Source organism: Vespa velutina, chromosome 20 (assembly GCF_912470025.1).
Source record: "Vespa velutina chromosome 20, iVesVel2.1, whole genome shotgun sequence".
NCBI classification, from domain to species: Eukaryota; Metazoa; Arthropoda; class Insecta; order Hymenoptera; family Vespidae; genus Vespa; species Vespa velutina.
In genome coordinates this window covers 4042198-4055799 of record NC_062207.1, presented here as the reverse complement: position 1 = coordinate 4055799, position 13602 = coordinate 4042198, and the positions used below count along the sequence as shown (strand labels likewise).

Genomic DNA, 13602 nt, shown 5'->3' with positions numbered 1-13602 from the left:
ATAATAGGAAAGTACTAAATATTGTTGTCTCTTGGTTTTATTATAATTTTTATAAAGTCTCTCTCTCTCGCTCTCGCTCTCGCTCTCGCTCTCTACATAATTCCCTAATAAGTATGCCAATTCATTTACTAACCAAAGAATAATTTTTCTAGATTCTTCTTCTGTATCCTGAAGACTTACCGATGATGGAGTTATTATTGGCAAGAAGTCGTTTAAGCTGAGGTATCTGGCAGGTAACAGGTGGCAAAGCGATAAAAGTATTATGCGAAATGTTGAGTCTTTCCAATGCTTGTAGTTCAGCAAGTTCTTCCGGGAGTTTACTCATTTGATTGTGACTTAGATTGAGTTCTATAAAGAAATATTTATTAATGGAAATATTGATTAAAGTCTAAACACATTTATCATTGATACTAACCAGTGATAAGGGAAAATTTCACTGCAAATTTCGGCGGGATCTTTGTTATGACATTACCAGACAAATCGCATCTTTTCAATTCTGTATGTCTCATCAAATGATAAACCGCATCCGGTATTTGCATTAACTGGCATTCAGACAAATCTGAAATATAATTAAAAAGAAAAAATAACATGTAAAATAATATCGTGTAACCCCATTGAAAATAGTTAACCAAGCCGATGTGAGAGTCGGTATATACGCATAGAGATCTCATTGAAAATGAATTGACCGTCGAATTACGACGGCTTCACGCTTTCTCCTGCTCGATTTTCTTAACCCAAGTACGGAAGAGAGGTGTACCGCCTGGAATGATTACGAAATAAACGTATTCTAAGTGTAAAACGCATATATCAGTTGGTGCTACACGATTATATCTAACTGGACGGTTGCCATATGGCATCGTTCGATGCACCTGTACAAAACTTGCAAATTTGTTATTTTTACACGATTCTCTTGGAATTATATGTTATGAAAATCACAAGCCGAGCATAATCTCAAATATTATCTTGATTGATTGTAATTAAAGAATAATGTGAAAAAAATGTAATTCGTACAATTTTCAAAAAGCGCGCCGCTCCAACGGTTGCTACGTGAAGTAAGTAACATATAAGTTTATAGTTCGATCGAAAGTACACCACGGTTAGGCTTTAGTTTTTCGATCCCGAATGAAATGTAAAAGATAGGTTAGTAGAAGAATCAAGGAAGAAGGAGAAAAGAAAAGAAAAGAAAAGAAAAAGAACGATAATAAATGTAAAAAAAGAATATTGAAAAGTGTAGGGAAAAGTAATTTCTTTCTCGTACCGAGATTTTCATTCTCCTGAGCTTCTTCACAACGTAATACTACCTTTGTCACAGCGTTCGCCATTTTGTTTTAGACCGAGCAACGGACGCGATTCAACGAATAGTTCTCTCGTAGAATGCAATCGCGAGAAACATTTATTTTCGTTAAGATCTCTCGGAAATAAATTCACCCGATTCGTTCTATCGTTTGGCCTTGACAACACCCATTTAGAGGATATCGTCAGTAGATCGAAATTGCGTTTATCGAAGTATACGTTCCGAAGGTAAATTATTTCTATTACAACCTTTACTATTAATCCATTTTCTCCGAAGATATCTGTTTTCTTCTTTTTCCTTTGTTTGTAATAGTGAAGAGTGAATTAAAGAAGAAGAGAAAATTCGTCGAATCAGGAATGATTTTCGTACGATAGAACGAAAAGATCTTACGTAGATACTACGTATATTTACAAAATTCTTCTTTGTTTTCTTTTACGTTTAAGCTTCGTTACGGAATTCGTATTATGGCGCCTTTTCGATTTTTGAATTTCCCGCAAATTCCTGTCATGCCCTTTGACTCTTCCCAAGAGACGATCGTTCAATTTGTTGCTTTTCGAAAGTACATTTTCCAATGAAATATAGATAATAGGAAAGTGTCGTTCATTTAGATATAAATAAACAAGTAAGTAAGAATTTCTTTATTATTATCGTATATTCGACGACATCGTATAGATCGAGATTCGAAATAAGTATCATTGAATAGATTCTAAAAAAAAATATCAGTGGTCATCTAACAGGATCAATCAGTTCACAAATAGAAACTTAGAAAAAGACTTCGAGAAGTCATTGAACGTTAGACACCTACGTAAAATAGATCGTGCGAAAACGTGATGGGATCGTCGCATTAGATCCGACACAACCAAACTTTTGTGTGCATACATGTATTGTGCATTATATATCTGCATAATGTACAACTATATACATAGATATATATATCACACACACACATATATGTATATATATATATATATATATATATATATATATATATGTATATATATGTAGAGAGAGAGAGAGGCGGGAGGGGAATAATTTTTTGTCATAAAATAAAGAAAGGCGGCAAGTTACCTTTTATGGTTACGTTTCTATAAGAGGAATACTACCCACGCGCGATATCCGCGTATTTCTCGTCGTTTTACGAATGCGTTGAATGGTTCCATTTTGAATTTGTAAAATGAAAAATTTTCTTGACAAAAAAAGTATATAGATGAAGTATATATGAGAAAGAAGAGGGATGATGTTAAAAAGGTCAGATCGTCCGGCACGCGAAACGTTTGCGTGTCTCTGTCTCTCTCTAACACACCATTTACTATTCCTAGATCGACCTTTCGAACATAGATCCATAGATTCGATCGTAACTGCTCTTTGCAAAAGAGATCTATCTCGTCCTTCGAGAAGAAAATTACTGTCGCAGTGCATTAAAAAAGGAAAAAAGAGAGAGAGAGAGAGAGAGAACAAAGACCGGACGAAGGTGTTGTGTAATCATCGTTCTGATGTTTATCCTGTCTATTATCTATGCTGTGGTAGCGGCAACACGATTCCACCAACGAGCATTTCACTTTTTATTCCGTTCATCGTACGTGTTTTTCAAAGGCGCGTATTTTGAAAGGCGCGCGAATTTTAGAAATAATTTGAAATTTTCTCATTCTTTTTTATTATTATTATTATTATCATTATTATTTTGATCAATTTCGAAACAAAGAAAGCGATTTATTAAAAACAAATATTTGAGATTATTATTATCTTCGAAAGATTCGTCTTGATGTTATCATTATCAATATTATTATTATTATTATTATTATTATTATTATTATTATAGTAATAATAATTTTTACGATCATCGGAAACGATCGTTGTAGTTATATCGTTGAAATGCATGCATCGATGCTCTCTTGTTATGTTCTTTCTCTTCGCGGGAAAACTTTCGCCGGTAAAACCGTTTAGAAACTTTTCTTGTTATATGTAATCTAGCCGAACGTACATACAGCTACATATGCGTATATGTAAGTGTGGTAAAACAGAAGAGAAAGATCAACATACACATATTTATTTTTTGCCTGGGATAACTATTAACATTTTTATAACGCAGTTACAGATGGAAGGTTAAATTCTTGGTGCGTCGCAAGAAAAAGAATGATGCGTGGCGGATAAAGAGGGGGAAAAGGGGGAGGAAGAGAGGAAGTGTAGATCTTAGTTCGTCGTTTGCTACCAATGATGATCAGGGCATTGATCAGGGTTCCTGATCTATTCAGATTTACAGATAAGGTAAAGACAACACACACGCGCACACAGAAACGAACTTTACCTTTGTATTTTTTTTCTTTCTTTTTTCTAAACAAAAAAGCAGGAAATGGAGTTATTGTACAGTTACATACTTATATATTTATTATACGTAAATAATTGATTTGAGTGCAACGTGCTTGATATTATACGCGCGCGCGCGCGCACACACACACACACACACACACACACACACAAATGCATATAAAACTTTATATATATATATATATATATAAATTAATGTTCGATTGAAAAGATGCTTTTTACGAATGAAAAAATATTTAGGTTAAATTAAAAAATTTGATAATATTTAATTTGAAAATAATGAGACATGTCCTATATATAAAGTTAATCGTGTTATCTTATCGATTCGTTCGATGATTCGAAAATAGATTTCTGTTAGAAAGCTTTATCTGTAAAAATTGTTTAATCGATCAAAATTCTTTTTCGAAAAAGAATTTATATTGTATCAACGAGTAAGTGTGCAAGATGCGTTCCAAATTATACAAATACTAGTCGGTAGTAATGACATGTAAATAGGTGCGTTCATGCTGATTATGATTAGACATGATGACTTTTTCGTATTTCTCTTTTTAACATACCTAAATTACAATTGTCCTGAGCTTCCTCGCATCGCGAAACTACCCTAATAATCGCTCGGCCCGCCAATTGAACGCAAACAGCCATGGCCACGTTCCTTTCTCCTTGCTCTTGAGGAATCTGTTGTACCTCTTCGGCATTATACGCTGGTGGTCTCATCTTTTTCCGGCTTTTTACGAAAACAAATCGAAAAGATATCCCCGTCGTCTTTATTTCTTTTATATATACCTATACGTATACGTATACATATATATTTGTATGTACGTGCGTGCGTATGTAATTTTTTCTCCTTTTTCTTTTTTACGATCACTCAGGAGAGGAACGACTTATCCTTTAAAATAAAAATTTCGCAGCACTAATAGATATCTATCTTCACTGTGGCGAAAAAAGTAGGGATTTTCCTCCTTTTATTTCTTCTTTTTCTTTCCTTTATAGTAATTTTTTTGGATCTTGAAGCATCAATTAGAATAGGAAGACAATATAGAAACAGGTATAAGACGATGAAAATTGGATATTAAATTGATTGATTATTATACAAATGAGATTATTTATATATTTGTATCAAGAGGAAGTACTTTAAAAGACACTTGGTACGATCTAACAACACAGTTTTCTCTTTATTTCTCTTGTTGACAAAAAAAGATCTATACGATTTTCAATTTGCGATATGAAGCGAACTTAATCCGTCCGATGTAAACGCTGACTTGCACTAACGTGCGTGAAAGCATACGGTGCTATTTAAGCCTTCTCTAACTCTTCTCCCACCCAAGGATGCATTTTGAATCAGCTGACTACTACTACTTTGTTCGGGTCCTCTCTCTTCCTCTTTCTTTGTTTGAAAACAGCTGTAGCTGAGTACGACGTACGTAGATTCGGAACGAGACTCTACGAACGATGCAACCTGTCAAAGGCGGTGTCAGCTTTTCTACGAATACATGTTGCTTTTTTTTCTTTTTCTTTTCCAAGGTCACCATTCAGAGGATAAAGCTCGGTGATCTTTCCTTTGTGCGAACTCTTTTTCTGCGAAACAAAAACGTCTGTAAAAGATACCATATTTTTTGTTTTCTTCCTTTTCTTTTTTCTTTTCCACCCATTAGATACAAGTGGTATATCGTTGATAACTTTTGATTAGTGTGAACGATTTAATTGTTCGTTCGTTCGTTCGTTCGTTCGTTCGTTCGTTCGATGAAATCAATGAAAATGCAGAATTGGTTTGCTTCGATGGACTTAGTCGTACGTTTAATTTTGTTTTTATTGGAATTAGAAGGACAGTTCATTCGTAACGATAGTTCATGCCAATATAGAGATAGTAGATTCGGCAAACTGCCCAAATAAATCGTTTCGAAACTCTATCGCAAAAGGAAATTTGCTAAGGTAATAAAAAAAATAAAGTCGACTTTGAGAAGAATTATTCGAAATTCGTAAGGAATGCTTGATATATATAATTCTCGCGTTAAAAGCGTTGGCAGTATTGAGTTCTCGTAAATCAATGCAATATTTTACCATAAAAAAAATATTTTTGCGAAATCAGGTTTGAATTATTAAAAGAACAAGAAAGAAATTTGTTTATAGGCAGAATGTATTTCTTGGAAATGTTCTAACCTATTTCAAAGATTTCTCGTTCCTTCGCACTAATTCACAAATAATTTCACCTTATTTATTTTTTTCTTCCCTATCTATCGAGCTAGTAATAATTTTTTCTTGTTGTTGTTGTTGTTGTTGTTGTTGCTCTCGCTGCAGCGAGAAGAAGAAAAAGAGTAATTGTACCCTTCATTCATCTCAGTGAATCTCAGTACCCAAGAGGGATAAAATGTTTATATGACTTTACGGTATGTTTGGCCGACAGCCAGAGGATACTGCGCGTAGCATTTCATGTACGAGAATAGAATCTCACCGGGCAAAATCCCCCATGACTTTTCTCTCCTCGTCTTCATTTTGGCTTTCATTTGGACGATCGTGATAAAAGCTTCGGACGAATCCAGTCGATACTTGTATATTACTACACTTTCAACGAAACATTTTTTCCTTTTCTATTGCTACTATTATTTATATTATGAGCCGTATTTTAACGAATACCTCAGAAATCCTAATGCATATATATATATATATATATGTATATATATATATGTATATATGCGTTTTATCGATTTACAACAAAGATTCATTCCTTCGGAAGAAAGGGTTCAAGATAATTATTATCAATTTTTCTTTCTTTCTTTTTCTTTTTTATAATAAAATTAATTAGAGAAAAGTAACCATTGCGTGCTTTTACATTCCTTTGTTACTTCTATTATTGAAATTGAGTTTTTCTCTTGGACGCACTTGGGCAAGATCCGGGAAATCTTTGTAAGAAAACTGTTTGTTTGCCAAGTTGAGAACGTTGGCCCTATTTAAGTATAAGCTTTGACGTCGATTCTTTGTGCGCTTCGTTCTCTACTGCGTCTTTCTGCGTTTTACGTATTTTTTTTCTGTTTACCGTGAACTTTCGTTTGGTACGACCAACGTATTCGAACTCGTACATTCCAACAACAACAGGAATAATAATAATAATAATTAGAAAGGATTTCCATTTTATAAACATCTTTGCAGGCTAATATATAACATATATATATATATATATATAGACCTTTTTAAGATTGTATTGGGAAGAAGAGCTGTGTTATTTATACAACGGATATATTTATCTTATACCATAACAAGACGTTTTTTTAAACATTTGCTACATTTGCAAAACGAACATTAACAAACGTACATTCTGGATGAATGGATCTCCATCGATATTATTTGTTTCAAGTATTACTGAATATACTATTGATATTATTTGAAAATCAGTCGGGATTCATATATATTTTTCGTTGCATTATACGAATAATACTAAAAGTTGTTAGGCCAAAGTTAATGCGTTACGATGCCATTAATTTTTTGATTGTGAAATAGAATATTTATAAGTTTATATCACGAGTATTTAAAGAAATATGAAAAAATTCAGAAAAATACATGAAGACATTGGAAAATACATCGATGCACGTTCCATTACATTTCGTTCCTTTAATCAATATTTCATTGCATCACACATGTAAAAGACATTATTCTATTCTAGTTATACTCCATTGATAAATTACATACGGTTACGCAGCAGACGCACACACGGAGACACGTATGGCTAAGTGGCGAAACATATCTTGTACTTGGTTTTCTACAAATATACAATTTATTATAAATATAAGTCTTAGCATTTGGTGTTTACTAGGAGATTTCAATCATTTATCACAACTAGATATTTTTGAGTATTATAACTTCACAATCAGAGAGTAATATTTATACGGATAAATATGTTCACGCGTGTAATAATTTTTGATCAAGCCGATATCTCGAGTCTAAAATAAAAATATCCTATATCAGAGTATTATTATAAATTCACTAATTGACTAATGTAGAATATTCGAGAATTTGGAAATATATGAACATTTCTCTCTCTCTCTCTCTCTCTCTCTCTCTCTCTCTCTCCCCCCCTCTCTCTTCGTTTCATATCTTTGCAGTTTGGTGATTCAATTTTCGTTTTTAGCTTTCTCTAATGCCTCTTGCGCGTGCTGCAAGCCAGCACAGTAATGAAGAAGTAAGACACTCAAGGCCTGCACTCGTAAATCGCTCTGTGCAATTAATTTTATACTATCGTTCTCTCCGCTTTGAGATAATTCTAATCTTGAGGTAGTTTCAGCATCCAGGGCAGTTTTTAGTTTTCCTATCTGTGATAAAGTAAAAAAGACATATATACACAGAGACAGAATTGTACGGTAGAGGAATTAGAAATTACCATGTCATTGATCTTCTCGACACGTTCCAATGGCTCGTAATACTTGTATAAGAATTTTCCAGTATCTTTGGCTCTAGACATAAGGCCATCGTCCAAATCTCCTGCGACAAGTGGAGCTGCCACGCTTGGTTCAGCACCTTCCAAAAGTTCAGGACTTATACCCAAACCTCCAACCAATGAACTCTAGACGTTTCAATGATTTAATAAGACTGATTAAATATATTAAAGGTCATCGGAGCTGTCTTGACCCTAAGAGCACGATTTATTAAAAAATATATTATAGAAATAGAATTGTAGAAGCACGATGAGAAATAAATTCAGCCAATATTGCATTTACCTGATCTAAAGTAGATCTGTATTGTGCCCTTTTGATATTTATAGTTAATCATAATGAAAACATTTCTTTCACATCTTAATACACTTCCATATTATAATGAACAGGTGTTAAGAACAAGTGTCAAATAATGTGTCCAAAGTATACAAATGCATGCAGGTATAATAATATTATTAAATTAATAATATTTGTTACGCTTAATTTTGTTTAATAATACGAGAGGAAGGAAATGGAAGGAGAATATAAAGGGAATAAAAGGGATGGGGAAGGGGTTGGAAGGATTAAGGGGTGCGAAGATGCATCTACCGTAACGAAAATGTTTCAGTAGCAAAGCTATATTTGCGATTAGAACAAAATGTGCAATACTATTTGTGTTAGAAAAAGCAAACTCCTTCATTTTAAGCAGAGTACATGTGTGTCAATAATGTCTACCTTGCGGGATGCACAGGGACTTGGGGGAAGACTTCTAGATGCCAGACCAATACCGGAAGTTGGTGGAGCCAGACAACTGGTACTTCCAGCCTTCTTGAGGCCCAAGAGTGTGTTAGCTATACTAGCCTTCATGGCCATCATACTTGCACCCTGATTAATTGACGAATGGATTTGAATTTTTTTTAACACCTTTAGAGACCGTGATTGAGAAGTATCCGTAAAGTAAAAAATTGGTTGATATCATAAGCTTCTTATAGACATTTTGTCTATAGTCCGTTGGACTTTTCTTTTTCTTTTTCTTTTTTTTTTTTTTTTTTTAACTCTACAGGCAACGACGAAACTATAATTACTATGGCTTAAAATTTGATGGTATCGATCAATAGGCAAGGTCAAGGTGCAAATGCCTACAAAAAACCGTCATCACCCCCGAGTGCAAAGACTCCTTTTTATTGCCAACATAGTGCATAGAGTAACGCTTAACAATTATTTCTTTTATGTACATAAAATCGAAATTGGACTATTGTTACGAGTCCACTTGTTACCCCTTATTGAGATAGCAAAAAGTTAAGGACAAAAGTATTGAAGTAAATAAAAATATATCGGGGCTCGATGCATATAAAGCAGCAGCAGCAGCATGTTTCTTTTCTTTTCTTCCCTCTTTTTTTTTTTTTTCTTTTTTTTTTCTTTTTTTCTTTTTTTCTCTTTTTTTCTCTTTTTTTTTCCTTTCCTCACGAGGTCATCACATATCAATATTCAATGTTTAATTCAGCAAAGTTGTATGAATATCGAGAACAATATTAAAAAAAATTGCCAATATTATCGTTTTCAATCTAATGAGATTTATTGCTATGCCTTGAGTACCTGAACATTATCTTCACAACCGGTAAGAGATATCTCCGGACTAGACTCGCCGACAATAGCGACGGGCTCTATTTCATCGGCTTCTAATGCCAGCGTGGCTAATGTGGCTTCCGAGCCACATATCCCTGATGCTTGACAACGAAGCTCACATTTTTTATGACATACCATACCGCAGTCCCTGCATTGTATCGCATCCTTTAACCAAATCTAAATGACAAAGTAAACGAAGAAGGAGCGTATTGCAACTAAGTAAATAAAGTAATCTATTCCATGTAGAACTTGAGGGATAATTAAGAGTAATCGCTTAATACCTTTTTCGTGCAAAAATCGCAGTGAGTCGCTCTGTGAAAGTGCGTCCTAATGAAATCATGTACTTTCCTTTCAGCTACCTCTTCATTCTGAATCGGGTGAGCTCTAATAATAGCTTCTACATTATCCTTTTTTACAGATTCGCTCGTGATATGGCTATTTGGCACACTGCTTTCCCACATATACGACATTAAAATGTCCCCGAAGCATAGAGTAGGATCAAAACCAGAGTACCCTTGTAATTTATTACTGGACGTCGCTAAAGAAGCTTAAAAGAAAAAAATTCGATTACTTGCTGAAATATATCGTTGTAACGTAAGGTAAGGTATGCACAATCATCGTATTACGTACCACTTTCCGGTGGCAACAGTGGATGACATTTAAGATAATGACCTGTCGACGACTTAGCACACTGCGCTACGATCAATTTTATAGGGGCATTAATGTATCCTAATAATTTAGGAGTATATTCGTTAGATTTAACGCGGCCCCATACACCTATATTTAAATACTGCTGTTCCGAGTCTATCTGGAAATTTCTAGTTTCCTCGAAAGTGATCAAAGAGGCATATCCCTTTTCCTTCGTGGTGTAATACAAATCAGACAAATTAGTGACATTATTATCGTCGATAGAGTAAAACTGAATGTTGCCGGATGTTGTCGATTGACTCGAAGCCGTTGAAATTCTTCTCGACGGTGTTTCAGGCATTTGCTGAGTCGTTTCCTCGGAAATATGCGTGCTACTACTCCTTCTTCTTCTGAACAATCTACTAGAAAATTCAGACCTATCTGTTACACTCTCGCCGTCCGTATCTTTTGGTTCTAAAAATTTCATTGGACCTTCGAATTTCACTTTACTGATATCATCGATCGTAGTACCATCTCCTTTTACCGCATCAAATTTTTTCCATTCTGAAATTTTTTCCATCCCAGACCTTATCTCACTGTCAGATTTAATAATACAAGCTTGTTTCTCCGTATCTACCTTGAGATATTTCCTCTCGACTCTAATAATGAAACGCCTCTGTACAGCACTTTTAACAAGTTTTGCGACTTGATTCATATTGTTTACCTTTTTACCATCGACGGCTATTAAAATGTCACCTTTTCTCATCTCGGCTATGGCAGCCGGACTTGCGGATACTATAGTTTCAACGAGTACGCATACTTGACCAATTTCAGGAACAAGCTCTTGTTTAAATACTACACCAAGCTGCTGCGAACTAGTTTTACTAATAATTAAATCTAATATCATGTACGTTACTCCATTGTATTGCGTTAAATGTACCCAAGGCGTTGAGTCTATGCTCATCGTGCAATGCACCTCTATTTGAGAGACGTCTTCTGCATTAGCCATGTTAGGTCCAACGTTTAATCGACTAACTTCTAATAACGTAACTTCCAAGCATCCTGGATTGATCTGCAGACCGGCAACCTATGCAAATATCACAACAAATATTTCCTTTCGTCTTTCTTTTCTAAATTGATTTAACAGGAGTAAAAGAAAGAAAGAAAGAAAGAAAGAAAGAAAGAAAGAAAGAAAGGAAGAAATTATAGCTTACTTCTGATAGGTCGATAACTTCATCGTTTAATCTGCGAAAGAACGGTTTATAACGCATCTTGTATCTTGGTAACGTATGTTTCCGACGTACGGCCCTTCTTATTTGTCCAGTAATTAATGATATTATTTGCGGTTGCAATTGGCGACCTTGGAATTGGGATTGCACTTCCAATTCCAAAATGGGATCCGAATAGAAGCTTAAAGACCAATGCGTATATGGTACGCGTGTGAATTGCAATCTTGCTCGGCCAGTAACACGTTTCACTAGGAGAAGCCATAATAAATGTTACCGTTATTGATATAATCGATATGGTTGCATACCTTGTAAAGCCATGTACGCCGTTTTTCCCAACAACATTTTAACGTCTATTGACATTTGAAAATTTCCCGAATAATGTAAATCGAGGGATAAATCCAATGATTCCAATAATCCAGTATCAGCGTCTATCTTAGAATCGGCTACTTCCAAGCCCTTTATCGTTGGAAATTGTGTGCCCAGATTCAAATCTCTTAACTGAAAGCAAACAAGCAAGCAAGCAAGCAAGCAAGCAAGCAAGCAAGCAAGCAAGATAGAAAGAATGATCTCTCTCTTGTACGATAAAGAATTATTTCTAATCGTAAATCAATTTACCTTTACGCTATCAAGTAATTTTCCAGTAGTCGATTGCGTTAAGAGCTCTTTGAATTCATTGTTCAATTTTCTATAGAGCCAGAGACGAACGCGTTCCGCGTCTCGCAATTCGTTGAAAAGAAATTGCAAAGTAAGATTTATTGCCAAATTTTCATTTCCTTGATAAATACTTTGTCGAACGATATTGCTATTAAGATTCGTTTTTTCATCTTGCATTTTATCAAGTAATTCCTGAGGTAGCTGAGCTTGTCCATGTTTCATTGTTTTTTCTGGTGGCTTTGCCAAAGGTCCTGTTTCCAGATATCTCTTGAAGAAGTAAAACTCCAGTATAAGCGTACATATTATACCGCAGACAAACGTTATTGTAGCTACAAAAAGAGTTTGGAAAAAGTCCATATTAAGATTCCAATTATTGGAATCTCTCTCTCTCTCTCTCTCTCTCTCTCTCTCTCTCTCTCTCTGTGTGTGTATGTGATGAAATTCGAAAATCTCTTGAAATAATCTCTAAAGAAGGCACTTTATAATCGTACAACGACAGAAAAATGAATATTTGTATTAATATATCAAGAAAAAAAGGAGAATAGAGAAGCAAGAAAAGTATTAATCAGTCTCAAAAGAAATTCTCATAAAATTTCCTTATCTATATATATATATATGTGTGTGTGTGTGTGTGTGTGTGTGTGTGTGTGTGTATATAGTTTTAGGAACTCGTGACGATTTAAAAATTCATGACTATTTTATGATAATTCGTAGATAGAACTAATTCCACAATCGTGATTCATCCTTCTCCCTTCTTCACGGATGATAATTATTCGAAGCACTTTCACACCTGCCACTTGGTTCGACGTTACGATGTATTTCATTAAAATGTCGTCGTAGAACATGACGAATCTAAGAGAAGATTCGAGGATTTAGGTAAAAACCAATGTATCTTATAAGCCGCCATTAATAATATCACTGGGAAAAAAAAGGTTTGATGTCAAACACTACGTCGAAAGTTCTCTATCGATTTCGACAGCCATGTTAGTTTCATACCCAATTGTCATTTTGACAGTTGCCTGCCTTTGGCGAATTCAAACGAAGGAAAAAACATTTACAAAAGAATACTTTTAATATTTCGACCGAATTTAATTATACCTCTTTTCAATCTTTCATATCGAAATTTGGATGAACCATTTATTATGAATAATTACATTTATTTAACGCTTTGTAATCGTTTCAGTTTTATTACGATCGCATATGTTTAAACGCGGTATCATTGACACCTTTTACGCGTCTGTCGTAATCCAGACGTTCGGAAAATCACACAATTTATACTCGGTTGGTATGAATTCACACATATTTATTTCAAACATTATGCCCTACTTCTTTTCAGACGTCTGTCTTTAGTTCCTTCTTTTTTCCCCCTCCAGAGGGAGTCACCTTCTTATTGCTATCTATTTAATACTTATCGGAAGATAAAACAGAATTCTAGATATTTAAAGAT

The 13602-nt window shown here is 34.6% G+C and overlaps 2 protein-coding genes and 1 long non-coding RNA gene across 8 annotated transcripts in view; 1 reads left to right on the top strand and 2 right to left on the bottom strand.

The window, feature by feature from the left end:
• LOC124955997 (leucine-rich repeat-containing protein 20) overlaps nucleotides 1-4333 on the bottom strand; it is a 6883-nt gene extending 2550 nt beyond the window's left edge. The window contains exons 1-3 of one of the 2 annotated variants that reach the window (XM_047511299.1): nucleotides 4177-4333; nucleotides 416-559; nucleotides 181-348 (exon numbers count right to left, since the gene is read on the bottom strand). In XM_047511299.1, the coding sequence (XP_047367255.1) occupies nucleotides 181-348; nucleotides 416-559; nucleotides 4177-4333 (469 nt within the window). Of the gene's footprint in view, nucleotides 1-180; nucleotides 349-415; nucleotides 560-1258; nucleotides 1991-4176 lie in introns of those variants that run through there. The other variant, XM_047511300.1, reaches the window with a different exon arrangement.
• The window catches only part of LOC124956000, a 33876-nt gene continuing 20287 nt past the window's right edge, over nucleotides 14-13602 (top strand). For both annotated transcript variants that reach the window (XR_007103050.1, XR_007103051.1), the window contains exons 1-2: nucleotides 14-1521; nucleotides 3384-3559. This is a non-coding gene — a long non-coding RNA (uncharacterized LOC124956000). The remainder of the gene's footprint in view (nucleotides 1522-3383; nucleotides 3560-13602) is intronic.
• LOC124955975 (PDZ domain-containing protein 8) lies at nucleotides 4307-13467 on the bottom strand. 4 transcript variants are annotated; one of them, XR_007103042.1, is made up of 11 exons: nucleotides 12946-13467; nucleotides 12117-12484; nucleotides 11807-11999; nucleotides 11487-11749; nucleotides 10276-11359; nucleotides 9927-10192; nucleotides 9616-9822; nucleotides 8755-8904; nucleotides 7989-8171; nucleotides 6069-7920; nucleotides 4307-5194 (listed from the first exon to the last, which is right to left on the bottom strand). XR_007103042.1 is itself a non-coding variant. In XM_047511226.1 (10 exons), the coding sequence occupies exons 1-10, from the start codon at nucleotides 12998-13000 to the stop codon at nucleotides 7723-7725; spliced, it is 2967 nt and encodes a 988-aa protein (XP_047367182.1). In that variant the 5' UTR covers nucleotides 13001-13015; the 3' UTR covers nucleotides 4307-7722. The 4 variants fall into 4 exon arrangements, 3 of the variants coding, with proteins under 3 accessions (XP_047367182.1, XP_047367183.1, XP_047367185.1); XM_047511226.1 differs by having other exon boundaries at nucleotides 4307-7920; nucleotides 12946-13015; XM_047511227.1 differs by lacking the exon at nucleotides 8755-8904 and having other exon boundaries at nucleotides 4307-7920.

Coding starts and splice junctions, on each gene's coding strand:
- LOC124955975 (XM_047511226.1), bottom strand. CDS start 13,000: ATGTTCTACGACGACATTTTAATGAAATACATCGTAACGTCGAACCAA. Junction 10,193..10,275: donor ACTGTTGCCACCGGAAAGTG/GTACGTAATACG, acceptor TTTTCTTTTAAG/CTTCTTTAGCGACGTCCAGT. Junction 8,172..8,754: donor GTCCCTGTGCATCCCGCAAG/GTAGACATTATT, acceptor TGAAACGTCTAG/AGTTCATTGGTTGGAGGTTT.